Source organism: Chrysemys picta, chromosome 9 (genome assembly GCF_011386835.1).
Source record: "Chrysemys picta bellii isolate R12L10 chromosome 9, ASM1138683v2, whole genome shotgun sequence".
NCBI classification, from domain to species: Eukaryota; Metazoa; Chordata; order Testudines; family Emydidae; genus Chrysemys; species Chrysemys picta.
The window spans coordinates 65493162-65512404 of NC_088799.1; the positions used below are offsets into that span (position 1 = coordinate 65493162).

General features: G+C 44.4%; 1 protein-coding gene across 1 annotated transcript; it reads left to right on the forward strand.

The window, feature by feature from the left end:
- The first annotated feature begins 1475 nt into the window (after window positions 1–1475).
- On the forward strand, window positions 1476–19243 carry PRPS1 (phosphoribosyl pyrophosphate synthetase 1). Its single transcript, XM_005285674.5, has 7 exons — window positions 1476–2102; window positions 7106–7289; window positions 7741–7839; window positions 9418–9542; window positions 14458–14631; window positions 15408–15567; window positions 17363–19243. Exons 1-7 carry the CDS (start codon window positions 1981–1983, stop codon window positions 17453–17455), a joined length of 957 nt encoding a protein of 318 aa, XP_005285731.1. The 5' UTR covers window positions 1476–1980; the 3' UTR covers window positions 17456–19243.

The following is a 19243-nucleotide window of genomic DNA, read 5'->3' on the forward strand; positions in this document are numbered from 1 at the left end:
CCCTCTCAGTCACCATCACCCAGGCTTCCTCCCTCCCGCCGGCCATGGCCCATCATCCATGCCTCCTACCCCACTGCCCTCCTGCCTGCCATGACTAGTGTCCCAGGCCTTTCGCCCTCTATTGCCTGAGCCTCCTACCCCTACTGCCCTCTCACCTGGCTCATCATCCCATAAGAATATAAGAATGGCCATACTGAGTCAGACCAATGGTCCATCTAATGTAGTATCCTGTCTTCTGACAGGTTTCAGAGTAGCAGCCGTGTTAGTCTGTATCCGCAAAAAGAAGAACAGGAGGACTTGTGGCACCTTAGAGACTAACAAATTTATTAGAGCATAAGCTTTCGTGGACTACAGCCCACTTCTTCGGATGCACTGTCTTCTGACAGTGGCCAATGCCAGGTGCCCCAGAGGGAATAAACAGAACAGAGCAATTATCAAATGATCCATTAACTTTCATCCAGTTGCAGCTTCTGGCAGTTAGAGCATGGGGTTGTGTCCCTGACCATCTTGGCTAATAGCCATTGATGGACCTATCCTCCATGGATTTATCTAATTCATTTTTTAACCCAATTATGCTTTTGGCTTTCACAACATCCTCTGGCAATGAGTGCCACAGGTTGACTGTACATTGGGTGAAGAAATACTTCCTTATGTTTGGTTTAAACCTACTGCCTGTTAATTTTATTAGTTGACCCAGATTCATGTGTTATATGAAGGGGTAAATAACCACTTCCTTGTTCTCCGCACCAGTCATGATTTTATACACCTCTCTCATACGCCCCCTTAACTGTCTCTTTTCCAAGCTGAACAGTCCCAGTCTCTTTAACCTCTCCTCATACGGCAGCTATTCCATACCCCTAACCATTTTTGTGTCCTGTCTTTGGGCTTTTTTCAATTCTAATATATCTTTTTTGAGATGGGGTGACCAGCTCTGCAGGCAGTGTTAAAAGTGTGGGTGTACCATCATCGATTTATACAGTGGCATTATGATATTTTCTGTTTTATTATCTATCCCTTTCCTAATGGTTCCTGACGCTGTTAGCTTTTTTGACTGGTGCTGCACATTGAGACGCTGTTTTCAGAGACCTAGCAACGATGGCCCCAAGATCCCTTTCTTGAGGGGTGACTGGCTACAGCTAACCCAGACCCCACCAGTGCCTGTGCAGCCAAGGTTAGGCGCTCCAACGTCTATTACTTTGCATTTATCAGCCTCTCGCCCTCTGTCACGCGGGCCTCTAGTCCTTCCCCAGCCCCCGAATGCGGGTCGATGCGAGCAGGGCACCACACGCCCTAAACTGCCCCACGAGGGCGGCATGACCTACTTACCGCCCACCCCCGTCATATAGGGGCACTGCCTAGCCAGCGCCTATTCCGGCCGTTTAGGACTATGGGGAGAAGCTCCTCCCACCGCCACCTCACTGCCCAATAGCAGGCGAGGCAAGCTCTACCCTCAACCAATCCCCATCCACGCCCCCACCCCACAGGGAGCCAACACGCCTCAAACCGCAACGCTACGCAGCCGGCGGCGGCGCTGACTTGTCTCTAACCCCGCCCGTTCAGCTGCCACGCGCCCCCGCCCCTTAGCCACTCCATTAGCAACCGGCAGTGTCGCCTCGGCTGTTGTTTAGCGCGAGAAAGGTAGGGGGTGGGAGGCCGCCCGCAGAGTAGCGCCCACCAGATCCCGGCGCGTGCTCTAGCCCCACCCACTTTTACCTTTGGCCAATTTGCCCGTTGGAAGGTCGTTTTAACTACGCCCCTTCGCGCCAGCCGACCAATAAGAGCCGCGTACGGGTGGGGGCTGGTGGTCGCCGGGGAAGTTATAAAGGGAGGTGCGGCTGGCGGGAAGGGGAAGATGGCGAAGTAGACACGCGTTGCTCTCTTGTGCTGTCCCGTCAGCACCCCCGTGGGGAGCGGCGACTGGAACCCGGATCCCAACCCGGCCCCTCTGTGAGGCGGAGGGAGGAGGAGGAAGCCGCCGTGATGCCCAATATCAAGATCTTCAGCGGGAGCTCGCACCAAGACCTGTCCCAGAAAATCGCCGACCGCCTGGGCCTGGAGCTCGGCAAGGTGGTGACCAAGAAGTTCAGTAACCAGGAGACATGGTGAGAGGGGCCTGGGGAAGACTACAACTCCCGGCATGCCACGCCGCACACCGCTTCTGAGGGCTGCGAGGTCGCCGCGCGGGGTCTGCTGGGAATTGTATTGCTTTGCGGGGACTCCCGGTTTCGGCAAATGGAGTCCGGCCTGGCGCGAGGGAGGGGTGCTCCATTCCCCAACCCCTCTCCTACTGCTGGGGATAGGGGGCTGGGTGAGGGCCCAGCGATATTCGGAAGTTTCTGGGCTGCTGGGGTGGGAGTCCCAGTGCCTTGTGGGAGGTGAAGATGCCCTGGTAACGTGGGGAGTCTGTAGTCTTGGGACGTTTGTTCTGCTGGCTGAGAGCAAGAGGCTCCGCCGTGGCTGGCTGCATGGTCTGCTTCAAAACAGCGTGTCTGGCCGCCTTCGGGCTTCCGTTCCCGGAGTGTGAGTGTTGTAGCTCACTCTGCTTGAGTCTGCTTACAGCGCTCCAGTACCTCGGCTGGTGCGGGCCAAGGCTCAGGTCAACATTCTGTTACTTGGGAAAGCCCTGAGCACTAAGCAGTTCCCAGGGGGAAGTGAACACAGAGTGGAAACGCTGACAAGTTGCTCTTTTGAAGGACTTTGGTGTGTGGACGCTCTTGAGTCTTAACTAAGAAAGCCACAGAAGATTAGGCTTAATTTGTGGAAGTTTGACAATTGTGGAGCATTTTGTGTAATTGGAGAGCTCTTGGCTGGAGGTACAGGTGTTAGACAATGGACCCGCACTATTCACTGCTGTTCTCGCCCCTCCTGTGGCTTCCACTGAAAAACCAGAGGGGCTGATGCCATATTGTACTATAGGAGCATATTTTATCATAGACTACATACACTTACATTTACCTTTAAAGCGAGAGGGGTGTGTTAGAAATAGAGAGAGTATACTTAGATTTTCAGAAAGCTTTTGACAAGGTCCCTCACCAAAGGCTCTTAAGCACAGTAATCTGTCATAGGATAAGAGGGAAGGTCCTTTCATGGATTGGTAACTGATTAAAAGATAGGAACAAAAGGGTAAGAATAAATGGTCAGTTTTCAGACTGGAGAGAGGTAAATAATGGTGATTAAGGTATGAGGAGAGATTAATAAGACTGGGACTTTTCAGCTTGGAAAAGACAACTAAGGAGAGATATGATAGAGTTCTATAAAATCATGACTATGTGGAGAAAGTAAATAAGGAAGTGTTATTTACTCCTCATAACACAAGAACTAGGGGTCACCAAATGAAATCAATAGGCAGCAGGTTTAAAACAAACAAAAGGAAGTATTTTTTCACACAACACACAGTTGACCTGTGGAACTCCTTGCCACAAGATGTTGTGAAGGCCAAGACTATAACAAGGTTCAAAAAAGAACTCAAGAAGGTCATGGAGGATAGGTCCATCAATGGCTATTAGCCAGGATTGGCAGGGATGGTATTCCTAGCCTCTGTTAGCCAGAAGCTGGGTACAAGTGACAGGGGATGGATCACTTGATGATTACCTGTTCTGTTCATTCCCTCTGGAGCACCTGGCATTGGCCAATGTCGGAAGATAGGATACTGGTCTAGATGGGCCTTTGGTCTGACCCTGTATGGCCATTCTTATGTGATTCCCCTGCCCGTGTACACGTACTTGAGCTTATGTGACTATGAATAGCAGTGTGTGTAGTTGCGGGGCATGGGTCATGGTAGCAGTGGTTTGTCTTAGCTGTGCCATGTACAAACCCACCTGAAACCTGGTACCCGCTTGGCATGGCTAAACTGTGGAAGAGCTCTGTGTAGCTTGAAAGCTGGTCACACTTACCAGCAGAAGTTGGTTCAATAAAAGATATGACCTCACTCACCTTCTCTCTCCCATAGGGCATCTTGATACTCTATCTGGGGGTTGTTTTGCCATGCACTAAACTGAATACTAGATTATTTGTTCAGTAGTTTTTATTTTTTAATGGTGTCCTGCCTCATAACTACTGTTCTGCCAAGCTTCTAGAAAAACTGTAAGCAGCACTGTAGGAGCCCCAAGACACCAGCTAAGTAGCATTAAATGAATACGGCTTTTACTTCTAAGTACAGTAAAGATCTTTGTTATCAAACACTAGACTATTGACATTCAAAACTTGAAACTTAGGCTAGAGAATGATTTTCCAAATGAAAGGACCATTAGGGTGTGGCTGATACATCCAATCACACTGCAGAGCATTTTCTGAAAGCTTGATACAATTACCACTGAAAGGGTCAATGTTGATATTTAAAGCTTTATTATGATCACTTTGAGCAGCCCATTAAGGCAACTTGAGGCTTTCATCTCTCTTATGCTATAGCTTTTAGTCCCTCTGCAGACTGAGAGTTCAGGAAGCAAACTGTGAACTGCTTTCCCTGATTGCAGACAAGATAGTGAACTTTTGATTGCTGTGTTGTTGTTCCAGGATATTAGAAAGACAAGGGGTGAAAGAGACAAGCTGTGAAGCTTACACAGAGCTCTTCTTCAGGTCACTGTAAGCTCAAAAGCTTGTCTTTCACCAAAAGAAGTTGGTGCGTCATCCACCTTGTCTCTGTAGGTAACTTTTGAGTTTAGTGTCTATGTAAATAACTAAAATATTCTGGGAATTCCCAAGCACTATGAATCTAACTTTTTCCAAATCTCTACAATCTACTGTTGTTCTTCATCCTGTATTTTTTTTATCATTCTTAATCTTTTTCGAAAACAGCAAATGTAAGTTCAGGGAGCCATGGATCTAACATGCAGTTATAAAAGTGCATTACTTCTGAACAATATAAAATGGGCATGTCTTCACAGAACATGGATCATGTGTATTCACAGAACACAAAATTACTGTATGCGCTCATCTACTACATACTCAAACCAGAGTAAAGGGTTACCTGCAAGGATCCTGTTGTAAGGGCTTCAGAAGTAGGAGTCTTGTAAATGTTTTCCAGGCTGTATATGAGAATGGAGCGCGCACACATCAGGAAAAAAGTACATATGTTTTCATTGCATGCTTACGGGCTGTAAGTGAGAACCCAACAGGTAGGAGACTTAGCTAAAACTTGGCAAAGGTGGGTGTTTGTTCACTGAACTACAGCTTGTATCATTACACCGACTTCACAACCATGTATCAAACACTCTTATCCTTCCAGCTGACTGGTCAAGTTCTTAATGTTAGCAAATAATGCTGACTGCACAAGAATAGCACAGATGCTGTTTCCTCCCCATCAGTCACTAGGGTGTTTACCTGGAGAGATGACATTGGCTGCCTAATCAGTGCTGCTTGGGCTTTAACAAAAGAGCAGCTGATTCTGATTTTATAGCCCACAGCAACAAATATAAGAGGAGACAAGAAGTTGGGAAATGTGTGAGGGAAGAGAATGGGCGGGTTAATTCCTTTTATGAAAATCTGGGTCTACAACAAGACTGCATGTAAAATTAAACTGACCTCAGCTTGAGTCACATAATCTCTTGCAGCCACTTGCCCGTTAGTAATAACCAATGTCTCTGGCTGTAGTCCAAAGTGAAGCTGCCTCCAGGATGTAGTACAGATGAGGGAAAAGTTGCCCCATTTCTTCCTCCATGGATTCTGGGCTTTCTAGCAATTTCCAGTGTTGCTGGCTTGTCCTCTCAACTGAAACATTTTGGAGCAATCTGTTGCTACATAAGGCCTTACACAGCACTTCCTCAGACTTCAGATTTGATATAGAAGCCACTGCCTCATCTCCTCCCCCCGCCCCAGCTCCAGGGGCAGGCCTCTCTGTACATGTTTCTAAAGCTGTCTGGCCATTTGCTGCTGGCACCAGGACCTCTGGCGTATATTCAGAATCCCTTCACCAGGGATTACTGTGCATTATATCCATGAAGAAATTAACCCTGAATACTTTCTCAGAACAGGATGTTGAAGGGTTCTCTGTTCAATATCAGTAAATCACTCTTAAATGTTAGACTTATGTTGTTTTCCTGTCCGGTGGGCTCTTCTAAAAATCTGGCTCAGGGCTTGCTTTGCTGATGTGCCATCACTTTTTCCTTTTTTAAAAGAAGCCTTGTATGAGTGAAATTGTGTTCAATGGTTTCCCTGTGTGACTTGGAGGAACTTAAGCCCTCTTCAGGGGGTGCAAGTATATTACATAGAGATCTGAAATAGAGGCCGTATGGTTTTTGCTTTACCAGCTGAATCGGTATATTTAATCAAAATGAGCAATGTAAAAAAAAAAAAAAGTAAATTCTGCCTATTAGCAGACCTTTGATAGCAAAACATTGCCATTGTCCAGCTGTTGCTAATAAGCAGAAGGCAGGTTTGCAGGCCTGCAGCCGGGAAGGAAGTGCTGGGATGGCTTTCTCTGATTGCAGCCCTGCAAACCTGCCTGTGGGGAAGGGAAATGCAGTCTTGGATACTGGGGCTTTCTTCGGGGAGCAGGGTGCTGGGGGCCCATGGGGCTGCACAGGACCTCCCAGCACTTCCTTCTCTGGGTGCTGCCCTCTGGCATGCCACAGCCTGGAGAGCTCTTGGAGAGGTACCATGCAGCTCCAGCATTGGGCTGCAGCTCCACTCCCTACTACTGCCCTGTCTGCAGCCTCCCCTCCCAGTCCAGCCCTAAGCCACTTACCTCCTGTGCAGTCCCTCTGCAGGCAGGTTTGTGGGGATGCAGCTAGGGAAGGTATGTCCCAGCACTTCCCTCCCTGGCTGCAGCCTTGCAAAGTGCCATCAGGTGGAGCTTTTCTTCCAAAAAGTGTTAAGTGGCATGCTGTTGCCAATATCTGAATGCATTAATATTAAATATTAAGGGATGGGATTTGTTCCCAGCAAAATGTTGCTATTAACTGGAAGTTATTAATACTGTATCTGGGTTGCTATTAAGCAAAATGTACTGTACTGTTACTGAGCAAATAAGCAACTGCCTTTCTGTTGGGTATTGTTGATCGGTTACTAAGTTGCATGGAAATTGCTGATGCAGGCTGCTTGCTGTTACCAAATTGTATTTGTTTTGTGCTTTTAATTTCACTTGTTTTTTATCTCCTCCTGCACCTAGTGTGGAAATAGGTGAGAGCGTGCGTGGAGAGGATGTCTACATTGTGCAGAGTGGCTGTGGTGAAATCAATGACAACCTGATGGAACTTCTCATCATGATAAATGCCTGCAAGATCGCATCAGCTAGCCGTGTCACTGCAGTCATACCATGTTTTCCTTATGCTCGCCAGGACAAAAAAGACAAGGTAGTGCAAACAGGAGTTCCATAAAGGAATATGCCCATCTAGTCTCTAGCCAGCAGCCCATGCTTCAGAGGAAGGTGTGCAACTCTTTGGTTCACCTATTTGTGCAGACTGCAATGTGTAAGAGAAGGGCAGGGGGAAATTATTTTAACGTAGTCTATCACTTTTTCATCTTGACATTTGCCAACCTTTATCATAATCAGTGGAATTGCAGATGCTGTCTTGATTTGTATAAATGTCTATTCCTTTTGGAAACTTACCAAGCTATTTTCCTCCCTGGATGGAGTGTGGGTGTTTGTGAGAATTGGGCAGTTTTAAGTAAAATTGAAGTATATTTTCAGACTTTCAGGCAATGATTTATACCCCTGAGGGAGAGGCTGAAATGTATTATTTCTTTTAAACCCACAAGTGAATTTGCTGTCATCCAAATTAACATGGCTTTTTCTTGTACTAGAGTCGAGCCCCAATTTCTGCCAAGTTGGTTGCAAACATGCTGTCTGTGGCGGGTGCAGATCACATCATCACTATGGACCTACATGCTTCTCAGATTCAGGTATGAACTGAAACTTGGGAAGATAACACTTTTCAGATGTAGACAAGCAGATGATACTTCCGCCACACAGATCTTACCTGTGGGATGGTCTAGGCCAGTAGGGCAATGGCAGACAGTGACTAGATCCTTAGTTTATGTTGCATGACACATGGTCACTTGTAAATAAGATTGCTGTTATTCTTGATTGACCAAGCAAATCAAGGCCCTACACTCAATGTGATGGTATTTCTATGTCTGGTTGGTTATAATGTAATAACTTTTGAATGCCACATCTGATAAATGCAAACATTTCAGGGAATGTTTTAGGCACCGAAGGTCAGAATTCTGTTGATTTAGGTGAAAATTGAAAAACCGGAAGGGGGAAATAGGGAACACACAGAGCCCCTGGTGTCTGAGTTAGCAGAACCTGCAGCTTCAACTAGGTCTGTTGTCTGTTTGATCAAAGAAATGGTTGATGGTGCCATTACATGTTCTGTCCTAACAATACCTATCTCAGCTCTGTCCAATAGAGTTTAAATGTTGATACCCTTAGATGCTTCTTTCCCAACCAAAAAAGAGAGTTGGTGGTGGGGTAAGGTGGAGATGGAGGTGCACAGACCCCCTGGTACAGGCTGAGGGACAATGGCATGGGGAGGAGTACAGGAGAAACAGAGTCCTTGGGAGCGGCAGAGCAGGAATAGGTGGTGCACAGAGTTTCTGGCATACAGGGATTGCAGGGAGTCCCTGAAATACAGTGGGATAGAAGGGTGGCACACCAAAAACTCATGAGGAGAATAGAGATGCAAGGAGCGCCCTCCCCCCAGTATGTGCAGTGAGCTCAGTCTATAGAAGCAGTGATATGTGTGACCCACTAGTTTTAATAATGCATTCACCCTTGTAACTATTGCCTTTGAAGACCTGGGCGGGTGGCTCATATTTCCCTGTTTCAGCTTGCTCTATGCAGGTATTGAGTCTTAACATGAGCTCAAAAAGGGAGTGAGCAGGTAGGGTTGGTGTTTCTTGCATGTAGGAGATGGCAAAATAGGCAAGTATTCATCTATGTAGTCGTCATCCACTGATAGTCCAGGATTGACTATCTTTTGGCATTTGGGCAACCTGTGACGTTTCCCTGGAAGCTTCTGCTGAGGTAATATGAAGTTGGCTGCATCCTGAGCATGAGGCCAACCCTCAATTTAAAAAACAAACCAAGCAACTAGCTGCTATGCTAATAGATGGAGTTAATGTCCACATCAGGTCCTTGCCAGCATCGGACTGTTTTCATGTTGATCAGCAGAAGTGCATAACACAACTTAAGAGTAACAGAGGGTCGGTTTTTTGTGAACATTAGCTCACTAGCCTCTGTAACTCCCCATAGAGGCAGAAGATGGTCTCTTGCATTAGTATTCTGTGTATCCCGAAGATTACTGCACATCTATTAATGTAAGTGTAAGGAGAGCTGAATACTTACTACTACTATGAAAAGGCTGTGGCTGGAAGCCTGATTATTTTCAGGGCTTCTATTGCTTTTTGCCAGGTCTGTCTTTGGAATTTGACTGTCAGTTATGCAGAGTATATCTACTCCTGTTTGTCTTACCATAGGGGTTTTTTGATATCCCTGTGGATAACTTGTATGCAGAGCCTGCTGTACTGAAGTGGATCAAGGAGAACATTGCAGAGTGGAAGAACTGTACTATTGTTTCACCAGATGCTGGTGGAGCAAAGAGGTGAGATATTAGAAGCACCAGAACTGAGAGTAGTTGACAATAGTATATCTTCACACCATTTTAATTAGTAATCTGTGTTTTTCATAACAGTGTAAAACTTCTGAGATCTGGAAGTATTCGCTACTCAAACCTGCTTCCCCAAAATCACAGTCAACATTCCCCTTTTGGCAGTTGGCTTGGAGTAGCCTGATATGTTATCCTAGAGAATTTACAGAAGGCAAATCTTGAAATAGGTTCCTGAAATTACTTGGAGTGGATTCCTAGAATTACCATTGCTTAGACACTTCATAGTTCATGCTTGTTCCTCAAACTGTAAAGTTGTTGCATATTCCATGTAAAAGTGGAATTGCCCATGCATGATTTTTTAGAAAGGGAGGGATTGGAAAAGTAAGTGCAGCTTTGTTTTCAAGCAGGAACTTCAAAACATCTGCTACATGATAATATAGTAGCAGATTGAGATACTGTGCTCATTAGTGCAACTCTTTGAAAATGTGATCTCTTCGCTTTGTAATGTTTTCCACAGCAACTACAAATGATAGAACGAGGATATGTCCTTAAACTAATTCTGGAATATTTCCCTAAATCATACCCAAACCTCAGTTCTTACTGCCAACATCCCATTCCACAAACTGTTTGTTAGAGAGTAATTATAAACCCAGCAGTGCGCTACTGCAGTGCAGCCAGATGTTTTGAACATCCACTTCAATTAGAACTCCCAAAGTATACCAACCTCTTGCATGTAAAACTACTGATGTGGCTTGTCTCTTAGTGCCAGCATCTGGAATGCCAAACCAACTAGCTGTAATCTCTGCACAAGATTTTCAGAAAAATCACATTGCATTCTGAAGTCTTGTGGCCAAGGTTTTCCTCTTCCCTGATCATTCTTCAGTGTCTTTGAAGTAGGGAGGGAAGTATCCCCATTTGGCAGATGGGGTGGCATGTGCCCACAGGCTAAAGGTTGCACAGAGTCTGACAATCTGGAGGTTATGGGCTATCCGCACCATACCCCAACTGATTAGACAAAGGTAATTTCTGTTGGGCGCCTTATATAAACATGAAAATTTGCACAAGTTTAGCTAACAGATTTAGTTAAATCATGAGAACCACTGTGGGCACAGACTCAGTTTAAACTAAGCTTACTTTGATTTCATCTAAGACAGTGTTTCTCAACCTTTTTGTGCTGGCAGCCCTCTTTGGACTTAAAAAATGGAAACCCCCCCCCACCTTAAATACCATTAAGTAAATTATAAATAATACTCAATGCTGGGCATTAGGGGCTGGCAAGCAGGGACATTCCTAAATTACATGCTTCGGCCCTGTGCAGCAGGGCTCATGCATGTAATTTAGGTTCACGGGGCCCTGTGCAATTGTTGTTCTTGCCACATCTTAATGCCAGCCCTGCACTTGTCACCTTCCCTCCTCCCCAAACCTGTGCCGTGACCCCCTAGTTGAGAAACAGTGATCTAAGTCCATTAGGATTCTGTTTAAGTTTAACTGACATACAAGCTTCTTAAAATAAGGCCATGTATACGCTTCCACCTTCGTCAGCAAAACTTATGTTGCTCGGGGATGTGAAAAAGACACACACACACACACACACACACACACACACACACACACCAGCGACATAAATTTTACTGGCGTAAGTGCTCATGTGCACAGCGCAGTGTCGGTGGGAGATGCTCTCTCACTGACATAGCTACCACCACTCGTTTAGGTGGTTTTATTATGTTGACCGGAGAGATCTCTCCCATCAGCAAAAAGCAGATATGCGAGCTATCTTAGAGTAGTGCAGCTGTGCCACTGTAAGCTTGCTAGTGTAGACATGACTTAAGAGTCAACAGGGGTTTGCACAGATTTAACTACATCAGTTTAAGATCATGCCTTTAGTTAAATTGGTGCAACTCCACATGCAGGCAAGGCTTGAGATAGCGTTTTCCAGGGAAAGCCGGCTGCCTAGTATATTGATGTGAGGGGTTGATATTCAGCAGATACAGAAATGGTTGCAAACCAGACTCCAGTTTGAAGAAGATGGAAGCCCTAAACTTAAATTAGAAAATTCATTTAATCTGTTTAAAACAAACCCTGCTGTGTCCACGAGGCATGTGACACACAAGTCTGATCTGACTAAGTGACACTAAAGGCCAATTGGCCACAACAGATTTCAGACACCTAATCTATGTACAATATAAATATAATTATGTTTAGTGACACACTAGCTGTGGCATCTGTCATTCTTCTAGAATATAAACCAGTGGGTCTCAATCTTTTCCATACTATGATCCCATGTTACAAAGCTTTTGGTGTCCTTCCCATCTAGCCATAAAGGGAGGGTGGTCATAACTCCCCATATAATGAGGAGTGGGCTCCAGTTCTCTGGGAATTTTTCAAGTGCAGAAACACTTATCACCAGTCCTTATGTATCCCAGGCACATTTATCTGAGCAATAAATAAATCCTTGTTAGAACCTGGTCACAATGTTTCATGCTGCCAGGATCAGTAGTAACCAGAGGATAGTTTGGGTAACTGAAGTTCTCAGCAGGGAGCCTGGGTTTGGGGGACTACAGGGTCTGCAACTTGACCTTCTGGAGGAAAGGGGAGTGAAACTGATTCATTGGGCAGATGTAGAAGTCGTGGGCTCCAGGTTGCCCATAGCCCCTTCTGTAAACATTTGCTTGAGTTAGAAATTGGTTTACTTAAAGTGTAAAGCTTTTACATTGAGATGCCTAGATAGCGTAGTGATAGGCACATTATAAATGCCTTGATGGCTAGAACTAAATTACATAATTGAAAAAAGAACAAGTAGCCGTTACTCACACCTTCTTGTCAGCTGTTTGAAATGGGCCATCCTGATTATCACTACAAACGTTTTTTTTCTCCTGCTGATAATAGCCCACCTTAATTGATTAGTCTCCTTAAAGTTGGTATGGCAACACCCATTTTTTCGTGTGTGTGTGTGTGTGTGTGTGTGTGTGTGTGTGTGTGTGTGTGTGTGTGTGTAGATATATATATATAAAAAATATATATGTGTGTGAAAATACAGTAGGAAGATTTTTTATATAAAAATCTTCCTACTGTATTTTCCACTGCATGCATCTGATGAAGTGGGTTTTGGCCCACGAAAGCTTATGCCCAAATAAATTTTAGTCTTGAAGGTGCCACAAGGACTCCTCGTTCTTTTGGCTGATACAGACTAACACGGCTACCACTCTGAAACCTGTTACATAATTGAGTTACCTTGGGTCTAATCCGAGTTGATTTCATTAATCTCCCTTAAGTGCTCTATTGTTACATAACCCTGAGTAATGACTGGTGTCCACTTGCAATGTCCAGAGAGAACTGGCTGTATTTAACATAAAACTAACACTGAGACTGTCTTCACTGACAAGACCGAGGAGTTCGGTGGCACCTTAAAGCCTAACAGATTTATTTGGGCATAAGCTTTATTTTTACAGTGGGATAACTAATGGAGTTCAGCTAGCTATCCTGTTATAAAAACATAGTGGAAATAAGGCAGTTCAGTTTTACTGCCAGGTAAACCAAACGAGGTCAGTCACAGGTGTGGTGGGGGTGGGATAGTAGTGTATAGTGCTGATCTTGCCTAGCTATCTCATGGTGAACACTATAGCTGCCTTGTTTTCACATAGGATTCTACAGCAAGATAAATATTGTGTTTTGTTATAAATCCTTTTACAGTGAAGAAAAAGCCTAAATGTCATTTAGAAATGTACAACTGTTTTGGAAAGGCAATCAAACAATCAGCTGTTACTTTCTGACCTAAAGTTACCTGGTGTTCTCCTTTCATTCCTTTCTTCTCTTTCCAGTTGTCTTTTTTTTAAGCTCCTCCCCCAGTAGACTGGAGCAGTTATGAATTTAGTGGTTGGAGGGTTGTTGTAGCTGCTAGTATGCTTTCTCATTAATTAGACTTTGGCCTACATTTATTTGTGGATTCATAACCTGGAGTGTGGTAGCTCTTGGTATTTGGAGAGAAATAGTGACATTCCAGGTGTGACTTCAAGAATATATGTCCTAGTAACCATGTGTTTGACCATGCTCCTGTGCAGAACTCCAGGTAACTTTATGCCATGCAGAATTAACCACTTCACAACTGTTTGATGTGCAAACAATCGGAGGGGGAATTAAATCTTCAGCAGTCAGTTGCAGTGAGATGACATTGAAATCCTTGTTGTTAAGCACCAAGTACTGAGGAGAGATTGCATGTCTTCTCTGTTATATCTTCTGCTTTTATCGGTTGGTCTTGGTTTTTTTCTACAGGGCAGCAAATTAGCTACATACTGGGTATCTCAATGCTAGCTTTTTCCTTTTAATTTCCCACTTTTGCTACCACTAGTGAAATTATGCCTGTTAGCAACTGGAAACGTGTAGGGAAAAAAATCTAGTGTGGATGGGGCCAGTATGGTCATCAAATAGACTCACTTTCTTTAAATAACATAAAAAGCTCTTTTGGGAAATAAACTGAAAGTGATTCCCCTTGGGTGCTGAAACTTTAGAGGTTTATCAGCAAAACACACTATTTAAATAAGCTCTTGACAGACCCAAAAAATGCAAATTCTTAATTTGCACTGATCAAAATCAAAGCATTCCTGAAGACTCCATCACCTTAATCTAGCTGCTGCAGCTGGGGGGACAGCAGATCAGAGGCTTCAGGGTAATTGATCTTGAAAGTAGCTCCACCTTCACACAGGTTTAAAGGCAACTATATATTCAAAATAGGAGGCAGAGAGGACATCTTCTCTGGATTTGTCAAGGACAGCAATATAATGGAAGCTGTGACCATTTGCTGTCCATTGTCTCAATTTATGTAGTCTTGGAGCAGTTTTTCCCTTCTCCTGCCAAAGCTTCCTCCATGAGGAGCATAAGCACAATCTGGAAACCTCACGCGCTCTTTCCACAGAGTGACATCCATTGCAGATCGGCTGAATGTGGACTTTGCCCTCATTCACAAGGAGCGAAAGAAGGCTAATGAGGTGGATCGCATGGTGCTGGTGGGTGATGTGAAGGACAGAGTGGCCATTCTGGTAGATGACATGGCAGACACCTGTGGCACCATCTGCCATGCAGCGGACAAGTGAGTGAGGAGGTTAGGTGTAAACTGCACATGATATAAACTTGTTCTTGCCTATATCGCTACATTGCAAATAACTATTAACTTGTAATGGAGTTGTGCCTGATGATGATGGGTTTGGGGTCTTGGACTGTGAGTCAAATAAGTGTTAGTAAACAGTGAGTACAACTCTCTCCTCACTAGCCCAGTTTTCAGATTTGCACTGGTTTAAAAATGCACCTTTAATGGCACAAATTTGTGTAAAAAAGGCTTCTGTCTTCTGACTGTCATTTCATTAGTTCTGCAGTCACTCTAGACCCTGAATTTCTAATGTAAAAATCCTGGCAAAAATCTTAAAAACCTTCCAAATCAATTGTATAGGTTGTAAAGAAGCAGAACTGTACAAGAGCCTCCTGTTCTGCACAGGTACCTTTTGTGTTTGCCATGCCACTGGCAGTCTAAATACTGCATGTAGAAGTACTCCTTACCAAGGCTGTAGATCTGGTCTTAAAGCCCAAGTCTGAAGACCAAGTTCTTCAAATACGCAGGTTGCTTACGTAAAAGCACCCTGGGATATACTTGTTTCGTAAAACTGCTTCAAACTATGTGGGTCACCTAATGCCCCGGCTTGGCATCTCCCTTGATCTGAGACTGCACCCTCCAACCAAATCATTAACTGTATGGGAAACATCTAGTAATAGCCCCTTCCCATATATTGTGGGGACCCAACCCCCATTCTTCTCCCACTGCCCACTTTACAAAACTTGCCTTTTGACCCTTTCATATTTGTTCCCTTCTAGGCTTGTATCAGCTGGAGCCACCAAAGTTTATGCCATCCTAACTCATGGGATTTTTTCTGGGCCAGCCATTTCCCGGATAAACAATGCCTGCTTCGAGGCAGTTGTAGTCACAAACACAATACCGCAGGAGGACAAGATGAAGCACTGCTCCAAAATCCAGGTGAGAAGCTACTTTGCTTTTGAGCTTGAGGGGGTTAGGGAGTAGATGGTAGCGTAGGTTGTCTGCTTGCTTTCCTGTTTGGGAAGAAGTATTTGGTGCAAATCGTCAGTCCTCTTAAAAGTGACCTGCAAAGCCAAAGGGCCAAATTCATTTTTCCCTTCTCTAGAACATAAAGAAGCCTGAAAGGTCATTTGAAAAGCTTTTCTGCTTTCTGTTTTAGAAACAGATCTTGCCTAACCTGTTTCTCCTGAAATCAGAGAAGTTACTAGGTTTGTGGCATGAGATACAAAGCAAGTGAAAACAGATTGAGGGGAATCTAATTTTTAGGTAGGCCATAAACCAGTTGGAAGAGAGAATCTTAAAGATTCTAACACCCTGCCTTGCCCCTTCCTTTAAGCACAGAATTCCTGATCCACTTGTGTGCATCCTGCAAAGGAGACACCCGGCAAAACAGGGATGATGGGACTTTCTATTCCTGGTACTTGAAAAGGAAAAGTCTTGAAAAGCCTTTCAGATGGAAAAGGGTGCACACCCATTTTTTTTCTCCTCTTGGGTCCCTTTTATCGTTTCTTAGCATTTACAGAATTTAATGATCAAAGCATTTACAAACATTAATTAAAACAGATGGAATAGAATGCTGGCAAATGTATTGTATTGTGTACCCTGCAGCATGTCTTACTGATACACAGTAGGAGTAGTCGGGGTGACCCACAACAGGCCCATGAAGCAAAGCCAAAGTGCTTTGAGGATTACACAGATAGTAAAAGGTTCTGGAGAATGCAGACACCAACCAATTAATCCAGTGCCCCTGTGTGGTGGGTATTAACTCCTTTTTATTGACGAGGAATTGAGGCATTGTTTTTGCCCCAAGCTTATATGATAAGTTTGTGGCAGAGGTCAGTACTTCTAACTCTTTGCCCTGCTGTGAACACTAGCAAACACCACTGCACTGCGATTATATTGACAAGCAAGCTTAAGGCATTTTCAAAAGCTCCTTAGAATTTTAAAAATCTATTTAGCTCCTGTCTCACTTTCAAATCACTGTCAGTGGGGCAGTCTGAATGTTCAGTTGCTTAATTTAACATTTTCTAGGTGGCCTGTGGTGGAACATTTACCAAAATAGCTATCCAGCATAGTTATGCCAGGATAGTTATTTCAGTATAAGCCCCCATGTAGACTTAATCTGGAATGAGAGCATCCAGACGTGGAGTTATTCTGGAGTAACTATTTTGGTAAATTTCCAAGTATAAACTAGCCCTAAACTGTGGAATTCATTGCCACATGAAGTTGAGGTCAAGAATGTCAAATTTGAGTATCTGGAGTTGTCATAATAAATGCTAACATATTTTAAGCCTCATTCTTCAGGGTTTAAGTCAATCTCTTAACTATTGGACAGCAGGATGAGATCTAGTGAGAGGGGAGATTACCGCACATCTTCCTATGGCAGGGTTCTTAGACCTTACTCTGAAGCATCTGGTACTGTCAGATAGGACACTAGTCTAAATGGACCTCAAGTCTGATTCCATCTGGCAATTCCTGTCCCACTCTTAGAAAAGGCAGAATGGAACAATTTGCAGCAGTACCTTCAGAGTGATATGAAATGTGGTATCCTGTCAGGCCTGCTTGTTTAGAGATTTTGTTGTTTTCCCTGTATCTGACAGTCTGCTACAGATCTGCTTATGGTTATCTTTGTAATGGTGGGTCTTGTGCCTTGAAGATTCCTCATGGCTTCCCAGCCACGCTAAGGCTTTGCATAGTCTTCCACCAGGTAACTGATACTTTTTTCCCCCTACAGGTGATTGACATCTCAATGATCCTTGCAGAGGCCATCAGGAGGACTCATAATGGGGAATCTGTCTCCTACCTATTCAGCCATGTCCCCTTATAACGGATGCTGGCTGCTGCTTGTGTGGCTTTTTTTAAAACCAAAAGTTGTTCAGCTAATTATAAAGTTCATTAGAAGACTCTGCTTGTTCCAGTGCAGCTCTCCACAGCTCCTCCTCTGCACACATCAGGCTCAGTTCTGGGAGGGGGTGGGGTGGAGAGCACACATCTGTAATGCTCAGGCTCCTGCCAGTAGCATCCCACTGTGATCTCCTCAATAGTTTAAGCTTCCAGTAGTATTGAGTCAGCACTGCAGATCCCTGGAGAGCAGAATTGACATGGCCAATTGCCACAACCTTTTTTTGGAGGGGAAGTTTTGTCTATGGGGAGGTTAGACTACTTTGCATGCACGCCTGGATTTTTTTGTATGGGAAGTAGAACTCCTAAGGACATGCTGGCCTGAAACTACAGCAAGAGTCCAAGGGATTGCTGACCCACATCACTTATTCTGTACCTGACAGAAGCCCTTAACAAGGTGGTATAAGGAAGTCTTGTATGTTGACCAAGTTTCTGACAAGAAGTGAGGCGCTACAGGGTGGGACAGCAGTTTCCTCTTCCGGAAGGAGATCAAGGATCTGCCACCTGCCGCCTGGAGTGTACTGTGTTAAACCCCTGAATTCAGATTGTTCTACTGAAGAAACTTGTTGCCCTCTAGTTTTCCCCTCCTTTGCCAGTCCATTAGTGAGTCTAGCCTCCCTGACCTGTATGTTCCTTGGACATGTATCTGCGTAGTAGATCAAATGGGCTGATATGTTACTTCCTATTAGAAGTTTTATTTCCGTGCATTTTAGCCCCTTCTCTCATGAAGTTTCTGATGTATTTTGTTCTGGTTGCAGTATTTGCACCCCACCTTTACTCTTTGCCATGGCAATACCAGAATCGGCCATCTCTACAAAATCCTCTTCCCCCCTCAAGGAATCTTGGGAATGTTAATGGAGGAAGAGGTAGGCTGCAGGACTTTGGAGGCCTTAGGAAGTGCTAAGGATGGCTGAGTCAGCCAGCTGTTCTTCATGTAAGGTGCTCAGTGATAGTAGGTCAGGCGAGACTTGTTCCCTCTGCAGCTTTTATTGACGTTTTCTCAATGTCACACTTAACTCCAGGCAGTAACTTTCCTAAAGTAGGAAGAGAAGAAACAATCAAGCCTAGAGCTGTCTCCAGTGCTCCTGCCTGTAGAATAGGCATCATCCAAAACTTGAATGCATGGTAGTTGCACCATCCCACAATAAGCGGTTAAACCAGTCTTTCCTGGACTCTTACGAGGTAGCAAACCAAGCTGGTTCTTGTATGCATTTTGCTTTTATAAACAGTCTTGTCTAACTTTGGAGATAGGGAAGGGAGTTATTTGGAATCACTTGTATCTACAGCCAGTATCAGGTGGGGGATAAGTGTAGCTGGAAAAAGCTGGCTGTCTAGATTTGGAGTGGTTCTTTTAGTTGTTAGGTATTGTGCCTTTTTTTAAGTAAGATTTCCCCCTCTCCCTCCCTAGAATTTTTGTCTTGCAGTAACTTAAAACCCTACACTGTAAGGGAGGGGAGGGGGGTTGTATGAGAAGTTGGTGTTTGTCTGGAAAGTGTGTATGTTTGCTTCTTTGCTTTGCATCCTGCATTGAGCTCAACTGAGGGGTCCATCCAGGACTTCTGCCTCCTACTTCAAAGCTCCTGCTGGTTCACTGCCAATACATTGTGATCAAAAGCCAAGAGCAAGGACATCAAAGCAGTGTGAGGATTTTCAGCAGCATTTGTGTTTAAACTAAAACCTCAATGAAGGAATTAAACTTTTGTTTAAAAAAAAA